We start from the raw sequence: 22,267 nt of genomic DNA on the forward strand, positions 1-22,267 counted from the left end.
GTAGGGGCATTAGGGAACGAGAGCTGAGGAAGCGTTGTTCTAAGTCAGCCATAAAAATGTTGGCATACTGTGGGGCCATGCGGGTACCCATCGCAGTGCCGCTGATTTGAAGGTATACATTGTCACCAAATGTGAAATAGTTATGGGTCAGGACAAAGTCACAAAGTTCTGCCACCAGGTTAGCCGTGACAGTATCGGGGATACTGTTCCTGACGGCTTGTAGTCCATCTTTGTGTGGAATGTTGGTGTAGAGGGCTTCTACATCCATAGTGGCTAGGATGGTGTTTTTAGGAAGATCACCAATGGACTGTAGCTTCCTCAGGAAATCGGTGGTGTCTCGAAGATAGCTGGGAGTGCTGGTAACGAAGGGCCTGAGGAGGGAGTCTACATAGCCAGACAATCCTGCTGTCAGGGTGCCAATGCCTGAGATGATGGGGCGTCCAGGATTTCCAGGTTTATGGATCTTGGGTAGCAGATAGAATGCCCCAGGTCCTGGCTCCAGGGGTGTGTCTGTGCGGATTTGTTCTTGTGCTTTTTCAGGGAGTTTCTTGAGCAAATGCTGTAGTTTCTTTTGGTAACTCTCAGTGGGATCAGAGGGTAATGGCTTGTAGAAAGTGGTGTTGGAGAGCTGCCTAGTAGCCTCTTGTTCATACTCTGACCTATTCATGATGACGACAGCACCTCCTTTGTCAGCTTCAAAAACAGACTCCAACGAGAGACTGCTGAATTGGAATTAATTTGCAAACTGGATACAATTAACTTAGGCTTGAATAGAGACTGGGAATGGATGAGTCATTACACAAAGTAAAACTATTTCCCCATGGTATTTCTCCCTCCCACTCCACCCCCCACTGTTCCTCTGATATTCTTGTTAACTGCTGGAATTAGCCTACCTGCTTGTCACCATGAAAGGTTTTCCTCCTTCCCCCCCCTGCTGTTGGTGATGGCTTATCTTAAGTGATCACTCTCCTTACAGTGTGTATGATAAACCCATTGTTTCATGTTCTCTGTGTGTGTGTATATAAATCTCTCCTCTGTTTTTTCCACCAAATGCATCCGATGAAGTGAGCTGTAGCTCACGAAAGCTTATGCTCTAATAAATTTGTTAGTCTCTAAGGTGCCACAAGTACTCCTTTTCTTTTTGCGAATACAGACTAACACGGCTGCTACTCTGAAAAATATGAAATGTTAACACAGTCACTTTTCAGAACACAAGTGTACTGTACTCTAAGGATAGATCTAAACTGCAATTAATCATCTCTGACTGGCCCATATCAGCTGACTCAGGCTCGCAGTGCTCGGGCTGCAGGACTATAAAAAAGTGCCATGTAGATGTTCGGGCTCGGGCTGAAGCCCAAGCTCTGGGACCCTGTGAGGGGAAAGTAGCCTGACATTCTTACATAAAGGAGAGGGAAGAACCTGCTTTGAGTGTATATAAATAATGTATGTAGTGTTAGTGCTGGCATTTGGCATGGGTTTATGTGTTTTCATGAGCACGACTGATGAGAAATATGTCCAGTTAAATATGAGGTTCGGTGTTTTATATATAGTACCAGCTGTAGTTAAGAACACATCTTTCTTCCTAGTGAAGTCAGCCTTAAAGATCTGGGGTATGTCTACACTACAAAATTATGTCAACCTAACTTGCATCAACATGCAGTCACCATAGTTATTAAATCACTTGTGCGCATACCTGGCTCCTTGTGTTAGCGGTGCATGTCCTTACCAGGAGCGCTTGTATCGATTATAATGTCAGTGTGATGCATTGTGGGACAGCTCCTGAAAGCTAGTAACATAAGCAACACAGTGTCTTCACTGTTATTGCATCGACCTAATTACATTGACCGTGACTCTATGCCACTTGGGGATGTGGTGTTATGAAATCAGCATAGAGAAGAACTTATGAGAAGAACTTATGTTGGCAAAAGCCAAATTTCAGAGATGACATTTCAACAGCTAGGTCAGCACAAAGCAACTTACACTGATCTAACCCTGTAGGTTAGACCAGGCCCTGGTCCTAACTGTTACTTCATCTATGAAATGATATCTCTTGATATACAAGTCAGTCTCTCATACCACTGACATTACAGCCTACAGAATTTTAGCTTGAAAATTTGCTGTAGCAGAACTAAGGTTGGGCATCTGACCCATCCAAAAATAACTGGTCAATTGAATGGTCAAATAACGTAGAAAAAAATTACGTTTATTTTAAAAGCACTAATTTAATAGAACAGTAAAAACAGCAAACAAAAACAAAAAACCCACAGACAGTAACCCTTGATGGTCTCCAACAGGCTTAGCCTTAGATCCTTATGCCAAGTTACTAAAAAACAAGTTACTTTGAGTTATTTTAACTCAGAAAAATGTAAAACAATGAAATGAAGTTCTAAAAAAAGAAAGTAATTAACTTTTTTAGCAATGTTAGTTAGCATTTAAATGTGAATGTTATTCAAGATTGAAGAGTTAAGAATAATTTAATTTAACAAAAATAAAACAAACACATAGCAACTATAAAAAAAATTAATGCACTTATGGTCCATAAGAAGTGTTGTTGTAGCTGTGTTGATCCCAGGATATTAGAAAGAAGTGGGTAAGGTAATATTTTTTTTGGACCAACTTCTGTTGGTGAGACGCACAAGCTTTTGAGCTTACATGGAGCTCTTCACCTACCCACCTTGTCTCTCTCATGCTAGGTAGGCAGCGCATCAACCCTTCAAGCACCTTAATGGTTGTGTATCTATTCTCTGTGTGTTGGGGGAGGAGATTTAATGACCTTGAACTCCCCTCTGCCTTTCCACCTTCTTTCTGTGTTAATTTATGCACGTTTGTCTAGTCAGTTCAGTTTGTGAGCTCTTCGTGACAGGGACCATGTCTTTTAATTTGTTTTGTTTTAACATGATTTGTAAACCTCAACACACACTGACAGCCTGGTAAACAAATCAAAACATGCATACATTTGTTCTAAAAAATTCTAGCCAATCAAGATGTTCAACTTTCGATTAGTTAATCTTTTCCCCAACAAATGATATTAGCATGTAGTAAAATGAGTGATCAAAACATTTAAATAGGCTTGCTAACAGATGGCACTATGATGCAATCAAAATGATAGGCCACTGCCTGCCTTAAGCATTTTTGCTGGAATATTTGACCGCATCCAGTTAGTAGGTAGTTAATTTATATTATATGACCAGTCAACTGACCCTCTTGCCAACCCTAAGGACGGGCGATGATTGGTTGAGTTACACAGCATTATCGACTCTTGTAATTTTATCATGACTCTTGCAGTACTTGGGCTTCAAGAAAAATACCGAGCTCCTAGAATCATGTAATTATGAGAGAATCTCAGTTTTCATTTAAAAATAAATAAGTTTCTAGCCCTTATGGCTGCAGAGAAAACCTTGAGAATGTGACCTAAGCGCATCCAAAAGGTTCAAAACCAAAATGGCAAATAAAAAGAAGCCCAAAATTTCCCTTCCCTCCACCCCCCCATGTTTTTGCAGGGTTTCAGTTGAGATTTTTGAGCACTTGGAGTGGCAATACCAGTTACACCTATGAGGTCACAACAGCACTAGTGTGACATAAGCTGTTGATCTGGTTCAGCCTATATAATCATAATTAAATACAATATTCATTAGTAACTTAGCAACATTACTTACATCCCAATTTCATCAAATATAATCTATGCATGTGATTTCATTGAGTTAACTTCATCAAATGTTTGAAAAGGATGTTACTCTGTTAAAGTCATTCAGGACAAACAAATCTCAGAGCGCTGTTTAATTTTAACTCAAACAGATTTACTTGTAAATTCTCAAAGTTCATTCTGTACTTTGAAAGTAAATGCTGTTACACTGCACTCTTCCTACATAACAAAGACTGAATCTCGGTTTTAAATGCAAAACTCAACTTTAACAATGGACTCACAATCAGTATCCCCATTATTTTAAGAAGTGTGATTGATTTTCACTCCCCACTAATGTCCATGCCATTTAAACAGTCCTCTCACCCCTTTGTAAAGCAGTACGAGGAGTAAGTTATCCATGAACCCTCATTTTTCCTCTCTTCTGGCTCCCAAGGGCTCCATGTTCATTCTGGTTCACTCTTTAGCCTATTAACAAAAAGAAAAGGAGTACTTGTGGCACCTTAGAGACTAAAATTTATTTGAGCATAAGCTTTCATGAGCTACAGCTTACTTCAATTTGTTAATCTCTAAGGTGCCACAAGTACTCCTTTTCAGACTAACACAGTTGCTACTCTGTAGCCTATTAACATCACTCTATGAGTCAGTCAAAGGAGAAGTTTTGCTGTAGAGCAAACAAAAGAATTCCCCACTCTAGCAACAATGCTTCCAGACCTTCATAATATGAGTCAAGTTGTACCTGCTTAAGTGATTACAGGATTAGGGTTTTTGTTTTTTGCCTAGAGCAGTTTTGTACACTTCAAATAACTTCACCAAATACCGGCATCTGTTTTTTTAAAAACAGCATTTACAATTTAGTTCATTGTCAATGTTAGTATAAAGCTGACATAGCACAAGTTTTCAATTAGATTTACAAAGCCACAACCTGATTTAAATCTTTTTTTTTTTAAATCAAGGGATTTTAATCATGATTTTATATTTCCTTGATTAAAACTGTTCCACCCTGGACTATCAAAACAGTCCATTACTGCAAATAGGAGGGGCCAAAAATTTAAGTCAGCGGGATATTTTCCCATTCGCTTAAATAGGAAAATTTGGTCCTTAGTATTCAAAACACTTCTTTCCTATTTCTGCTTAGGTCCTCCGAGACAAGATATTCTCCTACCTTATAACATCTCCTCTCTCTTTCAAAATGTACAGTATTCACAACCCTATGGGAACCAGTGAAACATTACATTTAAGATGTGTTTCAGAGTAGATGAAGTGAGCTGTAGCTCACGAAAGCTTATGCTCTAATAAATTTGTTAGTCTCTAAGGTGCCACAAGTACTCCTTTTCTTATTACATTTAAGACTTTTGATAAAATAATTATATTTTCTAGCATTCACGAACAAAAGCCTTGGAACACTGACAGAGAAAGAACAGACCTAAATCAGAAGGGTGAAGAGGTTACATAAAGAACATGAATTAAGTTCTACTGACCACTGATAAAGAACAATGACCTCTAAACTTAAGTTCCAAATGAGAAGGAAGGAAATGATTCAGCAGGTAATTAAGAAAACAGTGTTCAAGACTTCATACCAGGCTTAAAAAGCAGCACAAGAAGATCCAAAGGGGAATGCAAAAAACAAAAGCAGCAAAAGAAGCAAAGGGGAATGCAAAAAACTGAAATCAAAAGCCTTTGCCCAAATGTTATGGGCTTTACATGTTTCCGGTCTGTTCATTTTGTTTGTGTGGCATAAACCAAAGCGCATTTTACAGGAACATGCCTCAGTCCAAAGAAAAGGGAAAATTATGCATTTTAAATCAGACATATTAAGTGTTGATAAAAGGGTACTCCTAATCATCTGCTTTTTAAAGTACTACATTACAATTTAACACAAAGTACGTACATAAGTCACTGAAGGTCAGGAGCAAATAAGGAAATAAGATGCACTCATTCCACCTGCAATTTTACTGTACTATACAAAAGGTAAACAAATTTCAAATACTGCCCTCTGGCATCCACACATTTTGTGCACATTATTAAAGAACCATTTATTTGTCACATGCATTATGTTTAAAGATTTTTTGTGGGGAGGCAAGGGAAGAATAAAGAGACAAAACTGTATCATGGTAAGTGATTAAGGCAAGGAACTCGGGGCTAGTCTACAATAGAAGCACTAAATTGGCGCGGCTGCACCAATGCAGCTGCACTGCTGTAGATGCTCTATGCCGACAGGAGAGAGCTCTCCTGTCAATATAATAAATCCAGCTCCACAAGCGGCCATAGGGATGTCAGCAGGAGAAGCTCCCTGGCCAACATAGTGCTGTCCACACCAGTGCACGTAGGTCAGTGTAAGGTATGTTGTTCAGGGGGGGTGTCTTATTCACATGCCTGAGTGAAGTAAGTTATAGCAAAGTACATGGCAGTGTATACCTGGGCTCAGTGATACCATCCAGAATTTCCTGAAAGACTCAATATATTTAAGAAGACTATTCTTACACTTGCAACATTAAAACAGCAAAAGACAGTAGCATCATGGCGGGCTCCATTCAAAGAAACTGATGAAGTGAGCTGTAGTTCACGAAAACTTACGCTCAAATAAATTTGTTAGTCTCTAAGGTGCCACAAGTACTCCTTTTCTTACTGTCAGGCATGTGAGTCACAAGAAGCCATTGATAATCTTAATGCAGGGATGCTATTTGTTTTATATTGCCTATTATTTATGATTAAGTTAAAGGGAAACTGCTTTCCCACATGCTTAAATTAGCACCCTATCCTCTCTACACAACTATCCTTCTCCTCTGTTCTATTCCTCCATCCTTGGACTCATTTAGCCACAATTCATTATCACTAGCTTCACTATCCTCTTCTTACTACTTTGAAAGACAGACCCTCAATCCATGCTCTTCATATAAAATCATTTCATGGAGGAAAACATTTAGTTCTAGAGAGGATGGATAGCATTCCCATTCACTCATGTTTTCTTCAAGAATAATCTCCTAAAGTTAGGTTATCGCAGAGCCACTATATATTCAAAAAACCAATTTTCTAGTGACCCAGTCTGTAGCACAGAAGTCCCTAAACTGTGGGGTGCCTCCCACCCCCAGGAGGGCACAGAGGAACATTCGGGGGGGGAACAGCTGGGGCCTGGGCCAGCCCCCATGGAGAGGGAGTGCCAACTAGCTCTGCTCCTGGCCCCAACTGCTGGTCTTGGCTGCCAGTCCCACCCCCACCTGTAGCCCCAGCATCACTCCCCTTACCCCATCTGTGTACAAACACACACGGAGTTGGGGCCCCAGCCCCAGCTCTGAGGAAGGGGGCGCAGACAGGGGTAAGAGGAGGCACAAGGTAAAAAGTTTGGGGACCACTGCTGTAGTACAACTCTTCTGATACTCAATGGGCCCAGCCAGTTAGTTGGTGACTAAACATGCCTACCCCTTACATATACTTCATATGTGTTAGTCCTTTGAATGAGAAGTGTATTATCACACAGCCATAATTGAGCTCATCAGTTAAACATAAGCATATAAGAGCAGCCATACGAGGTCAGACCAAAGGTCCATCTAGCCCAGTATCCTGTCTTCCAACAGTGGCCAATGCCAGGTGCCCCAGAGGGAATGAACAGAACAGGTAATCATCAAGTGATGCATTCCTTTTCGTCCATTCCCAGCTTCTGGAGAACAGAGGCTAGGGACAAAAGCCAAAATGCATAACCATAAGCTTTCCATGTTTCCTCTTGAATCACATAGGTAATATATAGTTCAAAACTCACTAAAAGATCACTAAAAAGAACAGGAGTACTTGTGGTACCTTAGAGACTAACGAATTTATTTGAGCATAAGCTTTCGTGGGCTACAGCCCACTTCATCATACTCCTGTTCTTTTTGCTGATACAGACTAACACGGCTGCTACTCTAAAAGATCAATGGAAACAAGAGACTAGAGATTAAAAAAGAATCATAATGATGCTTAATAAATGTTTGTTACAGAGGAGTTTTAATTCAGCCAGTTAAAAAGGAAAAAAATCTGAATTTTTCAGAAGTTGGAGTTGGTATAAAAACAGCACAAAGGCAGATGAATATAGAACTAATATCCAAGCATCAGTTCTCAAGAAACAACTTGTCCAATAGGTTGATACAGTAACAATATAATAAAATTAATGCAAATTAAGATTATATACTTCCAAAGATGCTCAAGGCACTACAACCAGACACTGTGAGGTCTCCAGGAGAACTCCCTTGGAGAAGTGCAACCATTAAGTTAATTCTGTCTTTACCTCTGGCAAAAAAGAGATTGAAGATGAATAGCCCTGCAGCGCTAGAGATAGCATACGACTCTGGAAAGATCATATAGAAGTTAGCCATGGGCCTAACTCCAGACAGACTGCCATAGATTTTATTACCTATAGCAATGACAGGCCAAAAGCACTTCCTTTGAATTAAGACTGAAATCTAGTCCTGAAGCTCTGCTATTCTGATATCTGATAACAGCCCTTTCCCTGTGATATGCTTTAGGATTCCCCTAGATCAGTGGTTCTCAAAGCCAGTCCGCTGCTTGTTCAGGGAAAGCCCTATGGCGGGCTGGGCCGGCTTGTTTACCTGCCGCGTCCGCAGGTTCGGCCAATGGCGGCTCCCACTGGCCGCGGTTCACTGCTCCAGGCTAATGGGGGCTGCAGAAAGAGATGCGGACGGAGGGACATGCTGGCCACTCCTCCCGCAGCCCCCATTGGCCTGGAGCAGCGATCCGCAGCCAGTGGGAGCCCCAATTGGCCAAACCTGCAGACATGGCAGGTAAACAAACCAGCCCAGCCCGCCAGGGGGCTTTCCCTGAACAAGCAGCAGACCGGCTTTGAGAACCACTGCCCTAGATAATCCAGCTCCTGGAACTAGATTAAGGGATTGTCTACACAAGGGATTGTCTATTATGTATTATTTGTATTACTGTAGTGTACAGGAGCCTAGTCACAAACCAGAATCCCACTGTGCTAGATACTGTACAAGCACAGAACAAAAAGGTAGACTCTGGTACAGGGGCTACAATCTAAATATAAGACAAGAGATAACAGATGAGTACGGAGGGATGGGAAAGTATGTGCATCCACGTTGCTTTGTTATGCCCGTTTTATGATACTTTTTTTGCTAACCTATACATATGCACACTTATCCACTTTTTCAAGTTAACCATGCAGCATAGTGAGCAGACATCCCATGGTGCAATATTTCAGCTCTATATTCTGGGATTTTTCTTGCGGTATACTGTGGGATGCTGTCAAGGCTGAATCCCCACTCTGTCACTTCGAGTACAGGAAGTGAGGGCCCACAAGGATTTTAAAAATGAATACAAGCCTGGAGAGGCAATTATTTCACTCCCAAGGTTACAGCTTTTCTCTGACCTTGGCTTGGTAAATGCTGCCACCACCCAAATACGAAAAAAACCCTTTGAACCCAGGAAGGAGCACTTGGGAATTCCTCCCTGTGGGGTACCCTCAAGCCCTTTCACACACCCCCCAGGGAAGAGCTGAAAAAGAAAACAAAAGGAAATTAGCTGTGGCTACGAGCTAATCAAACAACAGGCACAAACCTCTTAGAACACCAAAAATCCAATCCTGTTCTTAAAAAAGGTAAATTTTATTAAAAAGAAAAAAGAAAACTACATCTGGAACTTAGGCTTTTTGCTAGATCTTAAATCAATTACAAAAATTAAGCACCCAAAATAGCTTTCTTGGGGGTTCAGCTTAAAGGTTACAAGCAAACAAAAGCATCAGGGGCTAGCATAGAGGAGATAAATAAGAAATAAACCTGGTAGTGTCTGTCTAAACATTCCCTATCCAAATTAGTTCTTCTAGGTATGGAAGATACTTTTTCATACCTGACTCAACTTACACAGCATTTCTGCTTATAGCTTTGCTTCCCCGTGTCCCTGCAGCCCAGAAAACAATGCATCCGATGAAGTGAGCTGTAGCTCACGAAAGCTTATGCTCAAATAAATTTGTTAGTCTCTAAGGTGCCACAAATACTCCTTTTCTTTTAACAAAGGGAAAGTTTCTTTCCCCATTTTAAAAAGTTCTAGCCTTCCCATTGGCTCTTTTGGTCAGGTGCCCACTTTTTTTTTTTCTTTACCTGGGGGGACTTTTTAACCCTTTTCAGGTAAACCAAGTAAAGAACAGCTACCAAAAGGGATTTTATAGCTAACTGGCTTGCTGGGTGTCCATCAAAGGGAGCTATTCCCCCACTTTATCACAGATGCCTACCAGAAGCTACAAGAATTCTGGGATGTAGGGTCACACTAACAAATGCCCATGATTCCTTGGGATCCCATAAATTCATCTGTATTTTGCCAGCACCAATTCAATTTTCAAACTGCTTTCAGACAGCATGGAAGACATACTGCTGAACACCGTGATCATCACAATAATTAGTACAAACAGGATGTGCACATTTATTACAGTTGTTCAGCTGACTGCATTTGACTCGGCAGCTTCAAATGTGATGGTGATAGGACTACAGGTAAGAGGAGCAGAAGGATGAAATCAAGCAATTACTTCTGCATACATATACCTGGAGGGGCTTTACTCAGTGGAGCGTCACTTCTGAAAGTAATCAACTAGCACCGACTGGTCGGATAGGATAGTGACACAGAACTGGGATGACCAGCAGTGGCAGCAGAACTTCAGGATGCAGAAGACTACCTTCCTAAAGACCTATGCAGATCTGTTACCAGAACTACAAAGGCACACCGACATGAGAGTTCCCCTCAGCAGAGAGAAATGTGTGGCCATTACCATCTGGAAACTCACCACTCTTGAGGGCTGTCAATCAGTAGTTTACTAGTTTGGTATAGATAGATCAACTGATGAGGCTATTGTTACGGAGATTTGCAGAGCTATGAGGAGAGTGCTGCTGTGTTATGTTGCAAACTTGGCAACGAACAGGCTACTGATAGCTTTGCACTGATGGGGCTCCCAAACTGCATATGCATTACTGATGTGACCCAGATACCTACTGTTTGCCTCCCACACCAAGCAAATGCCTTTATCATCTACAAGAAGGGATATTTCCCCAAGGTGCTGCAAGGCCTGGTAGAACACAGTGGAAGGTTCACTAATATTCACGAGACAGTCTGAAAAAGACCAAGATGCCAGGATCTTTAGAAATTTAGGCATGTTTGCTGCAAAGAGCAGGGAAATTTTTGCTCCTCAGACCACTTTGGACATTAATAGTTATGATGGCTTCCCTTGTTTAAAAAGCTGGATGCTTGAATAGGGAGAGGTCTCCTCCACAGCAGCTTCAGTATGGCTGTTTGAATGGTGTACTTTTAATCTCCCAATCTGTCACGTCATACAGTTATTGCTTCCCCTGAAGAATTTCCTCCTGGTGAGACCCCATGCGATACACAAAGTCAAGGATGCCTTCTGTGGCGTCTCAGGTGCTTGGGTGTCTCGTGTGCTTTGTGGAAAACTGCCCATCTCTCCATTTTTGGGTTAGGTGGTGACATTGCTTGCAAAAAAATCCAGTCCAGTTGCTCACAGTATGGGCAGATAGTAGAAGCATTACCAGAGGTCCTGTTCTTGTCCCTTGTCTTAAGCTACTTCTGTCACACCTCCTTTGCTTTGACTTGGCACTGGGAATAAGTCTGGGAGTGCCCATTGCTGTCATTTGCTATGACAATGTCTTGTAGATGTTTGCATTCCAGTGACTTCTCCAGATGGGACTGGACATGCAGCGGTCCAAAGAGGACAATCAAGTCCAGGAACGCTGCAGGTGTCCACATGGAAGCACAAGGGGCATGGCTGCTATAATGTGCATATGACTCATTGCCTGAACTCTCAATTACCTTGCATCAAAAAGGGGCACACATGGCTGCATGCCAGCATTTAAACAGAGAGGTGGCATCCAGTCTAAATTAAACTGGAGCAGTGGAGGGCACACAGATTCAAAGACAGGCTGATTGATCTGTGAAGCAATACAGTCTGGGATAGCAGTGGGAGAACTGTCAGAAGCAGAGTAGTTAGGAATACATCATATAAATCATAAGCTAACAAACTCACTGTAAAGTAGAGTCACTCCAATTCCAAACAGGATTAATTACTGCGACCTTACACCACAAATAATTCACTTTTCAAAAAGCTTGTGCATGGACACAAGGCACTTTAATGAGAACCTGAGAGTCTGAGTTCAAGGAACTCTGGTAGCCAGCCCAGATGGTTTGGACTTCTGCCTGGAGGGCAGCTTTCTCACTTTTTAAATTTTACATTCATACACAAAGATTAACACTTATTATAATCAGATTTGTAAACTGAATATTTTAATTTTAATATTAAAATAGGCTATACACTAAAAGAAAGGGGTTTGTTTGTTTTTTTTTAAACAGACAGGGGGTATGGCCAGTTCAAGGTGTATGGCCAGTTTTCATAAATTAAAGTGTGTATGGGCAGAGGCAAGGTTTCTCAGCTCAACTGATTGCACATAGTGTGCTGCATGGAGCATTCTACTTCTGTCTAGCAAATAGTTACCTATGATGGAATTTGTTCGGGGTTTTTTGTTTGTTTTTTAAACGAGAGGAAATTCCATACAACAAAAACATTAAAACTTGAGATTGCTAAGTGATTCTTCTTCAAAGTCAAGAAATGACAATTAAGGTTGTGCAAACAAATGTAAACTTCCTTGTGACTATGCATTATAATACAGTCTTTAATTTTACATGATTAAACACTGTTTCATATTTAATGCAGGGCCCTATTGCTGTTTATGTACACTACTAAGTGGGTCCATTTAAGCCCAATAACAAACTGGCATTCCATGATTTATAGGTAATTTTCTAACAACAGTTTCCAGCATCACCTCTGATCATGATCAGAACAACTTCAACTTATCCAGGAAGTAATCACCACAAGTAAATTCCTCCCAAGTTTCCCTTATTTTAGACCCACATTTAATTGGGTCTTACACCTTATGTAACTGGCTTACCTGAGTATTATTGTAACTTGACATCAGAAACACTGATGTTTAGGCCACACAACTGTGAAAGACAACCATGATGACCCATACACCTCCACGGAGTTCCATTGACTCACCGAGTTGTCATACATGCAATAAGGGTGTTGTAAAAGAATGGGCCCCTGATTTCTACTGCAGCTACGACTGTGATATTGTAGAAACTGTAATCAAGACATACTCTGCCTTCATATTCAACTGCACATCTTACAAATGGCTCACTCAAAAACTCCCTCTCCAGGGAGAACATATTTAGCAACCTATTTTTCTAGCTAGTAAATTGTCGTGCTTACTTACTCAAGGCTCTCATTCACCTGTGGGAGGAAGAAAGGGTCATGGATCCACATGATCAGCACTATGCCTCAGCTTTTAAACAGTCCCTTACTGTGCCAGACCTCCTTAAGGATAGGCTACAGGATGGTCTCAACACCTCTGATACTAAGCCTTGGTCTACACTAGGGGGTGGGTCGATCTAAGATACGCAACTTTAGCTATGTGAATAGCGTAGCTGAAGATGCGCAACTTAGGTCGACTTACCTGGACATGAGGTCCACTCCGCTTCCGCCTCTCATGAGCTGGACTTCCAGAGTCGAAAGGGAGCACATTCAGGGATCAATTTATCACATCTAGATAAGACACAATAAATCAATCCCCGATAGATTGATCACTACCCGCCAATCCGGCGGGTAGTGAAGACCTGCCCTGAGTCTCTGGGCTCCAGCACTGCTGCTTCTAATCACGAGCTCCGCCCAGCAAGTCCAACCAAGATAGATTTCTGTTCAGAGCCTTTCACCCTCTTCAGGAATTAATGCACCCCAGCAAGTATTTGAAGAGACACCAGGCACACTTTTCAAAACTCTAGGACTTACTAATCATACCGCATTGGGAAGTCCTTAGGTTAGCACAGAGAAACAAAGGTTAAGATATAGTCTATACTGGCTAAAGCCAAGGTTTCCTTGAGCCATACTGCTCTAGAAACCATCTTTGTTTCCTTTCTCTCTGTTTCTGTCCCTTTGCCTGTCAGCCTCAGGTCAGAACTTCCTCTGTCTCTCAAAAAGCCAGCTCTGATCCTAGCCTCCTTTCACCTCCCATTCTACTGTCCTCCTCTTAAAGGACCACTGCTGAGTCATTAGGTGTCAACTGTTCAATCACTAGATTTCCCATGGTCTTTCCAGATCCTCTGCTGGTGTGAGTTTCAGCCAGTCCTTAACAACCCATTCATACCACCCCAGACAGTTATCTGACCCAAACAACCTCACATCTCCCGCTTTGTCGCAGGAGCATTTTAACCCATCTGAACCCCTGGATAGCAATTCCTACTCAAGTCAGTCACAGGAAATTCCCACTTCATCACAGAAAGCATAATTGAGCAAAAATAAACTGGGAAGCACAAAATTTGGAGAAGCAGTTTCTCCATGCATTCCTAATCCCCAAGCGTTTACAGAAGTACCTCTGCTGCTACTCTGTGGGTTTACAGTATGTGTGGGTGAAACACGTCACTATATACCACATTAGAACATAAAAACAGACATTGGTCTGACCCAGTATGATCCATCTAGCCCAGTATCCTATCTTCTGACAGTGGTCAATGCCAGATGCTTCAGAGGGAATAAACATTTTCCTCTTCTAAAATGGTAATTATCATCATAGAAGTTCAGCAGAAATTAAAGCTGCTAGAATCAGCCTTATCTTCCACTCTATGCCTTCACCCCTCTTGGGAAAGAGAGATATTGCCAAAGCATGGACAAAGGAACCAGCAGCACCACAACTCCTAAAGAGTTGCGGGTGTATGATCCCCATGGTGATGCACCTTTGGAAGCACTGCAAAGGGGCTGGCACCCAAGATCAGAACTTCCATGGATACCCATAGGATCATCATGTTTAAAACCATGCCCCACTACCTCCTTTGCAAACCCAAGCCAACATTCATCAGAAACCCAGCTAACTTCACCTCTCTTCCACAGGTTTCACCACGGGTTTTCATGGTTGTAAGTTAGGGTCAATGACTGCACACGCTTTGCTCAGACAAACTGCTCAGGACTCCAACAGACATTTTGCCTGAGAAAGGAAGTGCAGGATTAAGCTCATAACTTTTGAGAACTAACACGGGACAGGATACAATGTTTTCTTATTATTTTACTGATTTGAAGTTCTTTGATGCAATTGTTTTAGTTGATAATTAATTCAAAACGAAAAAAATTTTAAATGTTTATTCCATCATCACAGTGTTTTGAGGGGATATTTTACCTATTACTATGTGTGTGTATTTTAAAAGTTTTTAACAAGCAAATATTTTGGATAAAAAAGTCTTAGTCTTAACCATTCAACCTACAATTACACAGTACAAATTAAAATAGCCTAAAAATACTTAAATTTGACATGGAAGTCATTAGATATTTTCATTTTTCTTAACACTTAATTTCTAATAGAAGTACTTTTTCATGAAATAAAATCAAACCCACACCTTCTTAAAAATATACCCATAGAAAACAACAAAATGTTTTCATTTGCATTCTTATTACTCAAAGATAAACGCTATCATTGGCACAGACCCAAAATGTTACTCTCCAGGGTGTACATACCACTGAATAATTTGTTCAAACGTCAGTTGTAATTTTCAAAAATCCTTTCTTGCCTCTGAATCTAAACATCTGTAACAAATACTTGTTTTGAGAGTGCTTTACATTCATGACATCTGACCTTTTGCTGTACGCACCACAAAATTTAAGTTTCAAATACCACGCAAGCAGGAAATCTCATCATACCAGCAGTAGCCATCTGCATGGTCCAATATCAAATATTAGTTCTTGGTTGCACAAAGTCATGTGTTACAAATCTTTTTCTGCAGCTTCTACAATTAATTGTAATTTGCTGCTTCTAAAATGTGTTTCTTATGGGACATCTGGCCTTGAAACCTCTACCTTACCATTGAAAAAATAGCTAGGTGTTTTTATATATGTGTAAAATATATAGCTATATATATATGAAAGAGACAGAAAGAGAGAGAGCACTGCATGGGTGGCATAACTAGGACCAGGTTTTCCAAAACAAAGCAAAAATCTCTAATTCCAGAAATAGATTGACTTTCATTACAGAACCTTCATCACATAAATGTAATGCAGAAATGTTCTCCAATGTAATTACTTTCAGATATCTAAATATTGGTATCAAATATTAACAGTTCATTAAGCAAATTGTGGAAGTTCCATAGAAGATGTGTAAATCATGTTTATTTCCCAAGGCACTAAATTAAATATAATTGGAGTATCTATTGAAATGAAATAAATGTTAAGATAAAGTAAGAAAGCTAGAATTAAAACATGCTTTAGTGTTAAAGTGTTCCAACGTATTTGTTGATTGACAATGAATGCTGAAGTATGGCAAGATGCTACTGCATACTTCACAAAGCACTGTACTTTTTTTTTAAACTCATACGCAAAATATAATAATATCCAGTTGCTCATATGATACCAGATTTCATTGTGGTGGAAGGAAAATTTTACAGACACAAAATGTTGTTTTGCGTCTGTCACAAACAACTAAATAAAAAGCTTTTAAAAGACACTAAAAATGTCTTCCAAGAAGACTTTATATTTTAAGCAAATAACTTGTTACATCAAAATGGAAAAGATAGCTATGCTGAAATAATAGGAACTTTAATAAAGCATTCCTATAGTAATAACTCATCTCTTGAAGACACAGCCTAGTGATGCTCTATATAACTTAATCCAGCAGTGGGACACAACTTGGGTGGTAAAAGCTGGAAGCACTTAGGCTGCTATGTTGCTCTTGAGATTCATTTGCTGCCTAGTCATAGGAAAATTTTGGCAGAGATTCATTAACCTGCTTTTACACCTGCAGGAACAACACTACAGCAAAGAAAGTGAAAGAATAGGGAAAATCTGAATAGAAAGCGTCGCAGTCCTTGTTTATTAACCATGATTACTGCTTTTGTGCAGACAAAGACTTTTGGACAGACATGACAGACAAAAAGACATTAGCATTCCTATAATACAACATTAACTACTTTATCAATTTTTTTTTAAAAACCCTCAATTTTAACAATTATATTTTATATAAACTCATCATAGGCTTCCTACCTGGACTCCATCTTTTAGTTTCAAGATGCACTCCATTGTATTGATAGTGATGACAACTGGTTCTGAGCCTAGTTTTGTCCATGGTACATGGATTCGTAATTCATGAATATGTCCACTTAAAAAACTAAATGGTAGTTTCAGCTCCTAAAAAATATGAATTAACCAATTAGATATTCAAACATAATTAAAAATAAAATCACAATCAAGGACACATTTGCTACTTTACAAAAAAAACCAAGAATAAAATCTTAAGAGCCACTTCGTGCCCGCGCCCTCCCCACAAAAATACCCTTAAGAGTTTTTTTCCACCGTCAGTTATGTATGGCATAATTCTTGACACTTTAGTTAATAATTGGTCACCTGCATTTATTCACACACATTTATTGTGCTTATGTGTTCAAAGAAAACATCTGGATTCTACTATGTCCCTGATAATTAATGAAGGTTTAAAACACAGTCTCTCTTATACGCAGCTACAGTGAAATGCATCACTACTCTAGAAACATAACTACAGCATACTCACAACAATTAACAATGAAAGTTAATTATATTCATACGCATACTGTATTATTTCTATAGTGCCTGTGGAGTACATGGAGCCTTACAGATTTATATTAAAAAATGCATGGGGGTGAAAAGAGGTCTTTACTCCTAAAACCTTTTAGTACTTTATTGGGAGTTGCAAGTGCTCAGTACCTCTTAGGAACAGGCTCAAATCACATGAAAGACAGCAAGAAATGATAAATACAAAGATGGAGCAGGTACTTAAAGAATGAGGGCTATGATTTTATTACATATGTAGCTTGTTGGTTCCTTTTTATCTATAAAGTTGAGTTTGTACTCTTTTCCTCCAGTATTAAAATAATATTTGAAGTTAAGGGAACAAGTCAAACAGGAGAAAAGGAGGTCAACATGGAAAGACTAATCTAATCAGGCTACACTCCACACAAAGATTTACTTTGTGGTTTATTTGACACACGGATGAGAGTTTCTGTACACACTGTATATACAACAAATCTTTTGAACATGGTCAGGGTGAAATACATTCAGGGGTTTTTTTTAAACTATAAGCATTTCTTCCACTATAATCTATGTACAAGATTTCAATTAATTTTAATTATATAAAAATTTTGAAGAGTCTCCATTATTCCATTTAAGATCATTTGGGACAAGGAAAAGACTGACATCCAAAGTTTCTTAAAAGACCACATTTTAATCAACTTTAACTCTGAACAAAGATCTACTTGTAATTCTCAGAAAATTCATTCTGTACTCAAAATGTTGTAGGTCATTTTGCTTCCTATAACAAATGGAGCCAATCACTTTACATCAGCTTTCCAACAGCCCAAACAAGCAGGTAAGAATAAGAAGCACTATGCTCTCCAACAGCCTGACAAAATAAAAAATGTACAACATACAGGTGAGGCTTTCACAAAGGAAAATAGCAGGCCAGTACGAGCTGCAATTTAATTGAGTTGTAGAAATAAGCTAGGCTTCTTGTTTCTCAAATATTTAATTTCTATGCCAATCATCAGTATAGCAATGTTTATTTAGACACTGATTTGCCTTTACATGTGGGAATTCTAAGTTTACTTTAAAAGACATTCTGAAAGAGCTTTTTTCCACTATTTACCAGATAGATTTAACTCAAAGTCCCATTTGTATCCAAAGCTTCCTACAAGATATGGAAAAATACTCTGAATGAAGAAAAAAGAAAAAAAAAAAAACACACTTCTGAAAGCAGGAAGTGGAGCAAAATGCTGAGAGACAGATTGCCTATATACTTAGAAGGTAAGTCAACCTTTCTGTGTCAAAGGAATGTTGATACAAATGTTGTCTGACATTATTCTAATTGAACAAATAATTGTCTCTGCAGTGATATAATGCAAATCCTTTGTTGTGGTACTTAAGAATGATAATTGAGGCAACACAGAACAAATGTATGCGCCACATTTAGTAATTAAACTAACACAACAGAGGCCTTATTTTTATTCCCCTTCCATTCTCATGGAATCTTTTCCCATTAAACTAAGTACTACATGGAATTTTGAATAATATTCTTGTAACTATACTAGATTACATTTGCTTAATACTTAACACTTATATAGTGTTTTACATGTTTGAAGTAGAATACAAAACACTAAAAGATATATGCTGTAGCTCAAACACAACATACAGGTTCAATGCAGAAATTGTTGAGTTACATTCTTTGACTTGTGTTATGCAGGTCAGACTAGATGATTTTAGTTTTCCGTTCTAGCCTTAAAATCTATGAACCCTCAATATCCCTGTGGGACAAGTAGGTAAGTTAAGTATTATTACCTCTACTTCCATATTAATATCAAAACTTGTCTTCCTCACATTCAGGATTCTGCTCTATAAATAATATATTACAGTGATGCCACACAATAATAATTAAAGGATTTTGTGTTTGCAGTTCCCAGATTAGATTAAACTAATTTTTAAAAGACAGTTTTTTCATATTTTCCCTTCATGGTACTGTTAAAAGGTACAGTTAAGGTTCTTTGGGTGCTTTAACCGTGCATTTCTGTACCTGTACATGTTTGGATTTCTCTTAAGGGTAACCTTAACCAGATCTAAAAATTAACAGTAGCTTCAGTACAAGCGATCATGACTTGATCAGATTTCTGATATGCAAACAGAATAAAGTTCAGACCAGTAATTACACATAAACACACACACAGTCCAGACTGTAAACTATCTAGTTTGTCCCAATGCGGCCTTCGCAGATGCTCCGTGCCACCCACCGCAGCAGCAGCAGCAGCTTCCCTTCCCTGACCAGCGCACCGTCTACCTCTGCAACCGTACCCCTTCCAGTGGCACAGGGGAAGACCGGGAACTACTTTACCCCACACCCAGACAGAGCCCGCAGCCCCTGTCCTGCCCCCAGCCTAAATGCAGTCCCGCTGCACAGCTGGCCACCCCCCACAAAGCTTTCAGGGCTTGCTGGGGCAGGAGAACCGATTTGACACCCGCACATAGCAGGTTAACGTTTAGGGTGGGTTAACGGTAAGACCAATACTTACCAGTTAACTGGTTAATATTTTACATCCCTACTTTCAATACTTCTAATGATTTGAAGATATACAACAACTTCAAAAACATTATTTTATTTTTAACTTTTAAGGGAAGATTCACCAATACATCAGAGAAGCACAAAGCAGCCAGAGTATATTGTTAAGTGAGGTTTACTGCTGCTTTGCATTGCCAAAGAAGCGTAAAACTATCAAACTGTAAGGTGAATATGTCCCTTACTTTGCAATTGACTTATTAATTTATAAAGCTGTCTTGGTGAGACCAGCAATATGAGAAAAAGGTAGAAGCTGTCCAGCCCCAAAGTCCCATTGGTTGTATGCGATTAGAGATCTCTCTGCATTTCTGCTTCAGTTCCCCGGCAGTGCTACCTTAAGCACAGCTGAGAGTCCTTTGAGCACAATCATAATACAGCCACAGAACCTTTAAACAGCAGTGCAACTAGATCAAATAATCTATAAAGGACAGTCTTTTTGTTCTGTGTTTATACAGTGCCTAGCACAATGGGGTCCTGGTCCACAAGTAGGGCTCCTAGATTCAATGGTAAGAAAAATACAGTAATAATAATACTGGAGAGAATGCCTGACAGTATTCTGTCTCCCTCACACTACTGACTCATTCAACCAATAGAAATGTTGCATGCAAGACAGCTGTAAAGGGAAAGATTATGATTTGTTGAGTTTCTTCTGATACCACAATGCCCACTCCCCTTAAAAATTGCCTGAGCTAGTGATTTCCATAGTAATACAAAATAGTTACTAACTTAATTTAAACATAATTTTTTCCACTATAATCTATGTACAAGATTTCAATTAATTTTAATTATATAAACATTTTGAAGAGTCTCCATTATTCCATTCAAGATCATTTGGGACAAGGAAAAGGCTAACATCCAAGTTTCTTAAAGGACCACATTTTAATTAACATTAAACTCCAAACAAAGATCTACTTGTAAATTCTCAGAAAATTCGTTCTGTATTCAAAGAGTGAGTGCTGTCATTTTTACGAGGATGCATGTATTTTTCATACATAAAGATGCTGAATCTTTCCTTTAAATGAAAAATGGAACTCGGGCTTAACTGCACAGTTGCAATCACTGCCTGCATAAGAAAAAAAAAATACACATGCTCTTGATGTAAATTGAACTGAAGTTAAATTTCATTTATATGCACTTATTAACAATATTTATATAAAATTCTGCAAGTTATTTTTAAAAAAACCTTAAGTTAATAGGAGGGTAGCCCGATAGCCCAGGAGACTGAAACACTCTTTGGACTTGATCTAAGCCTTCCTGGATGTCAATGAGAATCTTTCAATTGAATTCAGTGAATACTGGCTCCAACCTGGCATCAACAGAATAGATTCAGCACATTTCCTCATGTTGCTCTTGCAGTGTACCTCCATCCCAGCTTGGAGTGCCTTCCTCTAGAACTGTGGTTCTCAAACTTTTTTTTTCCACAGACCACTTGAAAATTGCTGAAGGTCTTGGTGGACCACTTAATGATTTTTCCAAATGTTGTTTGTACCAATAGCTAACTATTGTGAAGCACTTTGGATAAAAATGCTATATTAAAAAACTAAAAATAATAACAAACATGTTTTTGTTCTACAAATAAAATCACACAACTCATATTTTAATATCACTAGTCTCTCCCCTGCTGTGGCAGCCACCGAGCTGGGACTGGGAAGGAGGGGGGGGTCTCTCCCCGGGAGCCGCAGCCTTGGAGCTGGAGCAAAGTCACCTTTTTTTCTGGTCGCCGCAGCCCCGCACATCCCAAATTCCCCCCACCCCCTCTTCTCAACCCACTGCCCCCCCCACCTATTTTACCCCACTTTCCCCCTATTCCCTCCAAGGCCACCAAATACATTTGCATTTTCTCCAGGGTCCAGGCAGCTCCACTAATTAGGTGGGTGGCCCTTCATTCTCTTGTGTGCCGCTGCCCAGGTGCGCACCTTAGAAGGAACTATCCGCAGACCACCTGAATGGAGCTCACAGCTGGTGGTCCGTGGACCACAGTTTGAGAACCTCTGCTCTAGAAGGCAGAATGTAGTCCATCTTCAATTCCCATTCACTCTCTGAATTCTGATGAGGCTGCGAACCAGAGTGTCAATTATAGTTATTGTTTTAATGAGGGCACCTACCCATGTAAAACTAAACTAAAAGCACCAGGTCACTCATTTCATGTGGACTAATAGGTGTTAAAAAACTTGCTTTCGTTGAGCTACATTTTGCTTTCTCATTTAAGTCAATAAGAGTTGCATGCAAGTATCTGAGGCAACAATAGCTCCTAAAAGAAGTAAAATGACAACAGGCTCCATTGTTTCCCATCAATATATACATATACCAAATATTAAACTCAATGTTTACATGAACTTTCCACATCATAGTAGCTGCGCACTTTGCAGACAATAATTAATGTGTCCTCACAACACTCCTTACTATGATTATCCCATTCTACCAGTGGGGAACTAAGCCACATACAGATTAAGGACCC

At 39.7% G+C, this 22,267-nt stretch overlaps 1 protein-coding gene across 19 annotated transcripts in view; it reads right to left on the minus strand.

Moving 5' to 3' along the window:
- VPS13B (vacuolar protein sorting 13 homolog B) overlaps positions 1–22,267 on the minus strand; it is a 921,736-nt gene that overhangs the window by 893,678 nt on the left and 5,791 nt on the right. For all 19 annotated transcript variants that reach the window (XM_038388370.2, XM_038388367.2, XM_038388371.2 and 16 more), the window contains exon 3: positions 16,719–16,862. In XM_038388370.2, coding sequence (XP_038244298.1) covers positions 16,719–16,862 — 144 coding nt within the window. The remainder of the gene's footprint in view (positions 1–16,718; positions 16,863–22,267) is intronic.

Source organism: Dermochelys coriacea, chromosome 2 (genome assembly GCF_009764565.3).
Source record: "Dermochelys coriacea isolate rDerCor1 chromosome 2, rDerCor1.pri.v4, whole genome shotgun sequence".
NCBI classification, from domain to species: domain Eukaryota; kingdom Metazoa; phylum Chordata; order Testudines; family Dermochelyidae; genus Dermochelys; species Dermochelys coriacea.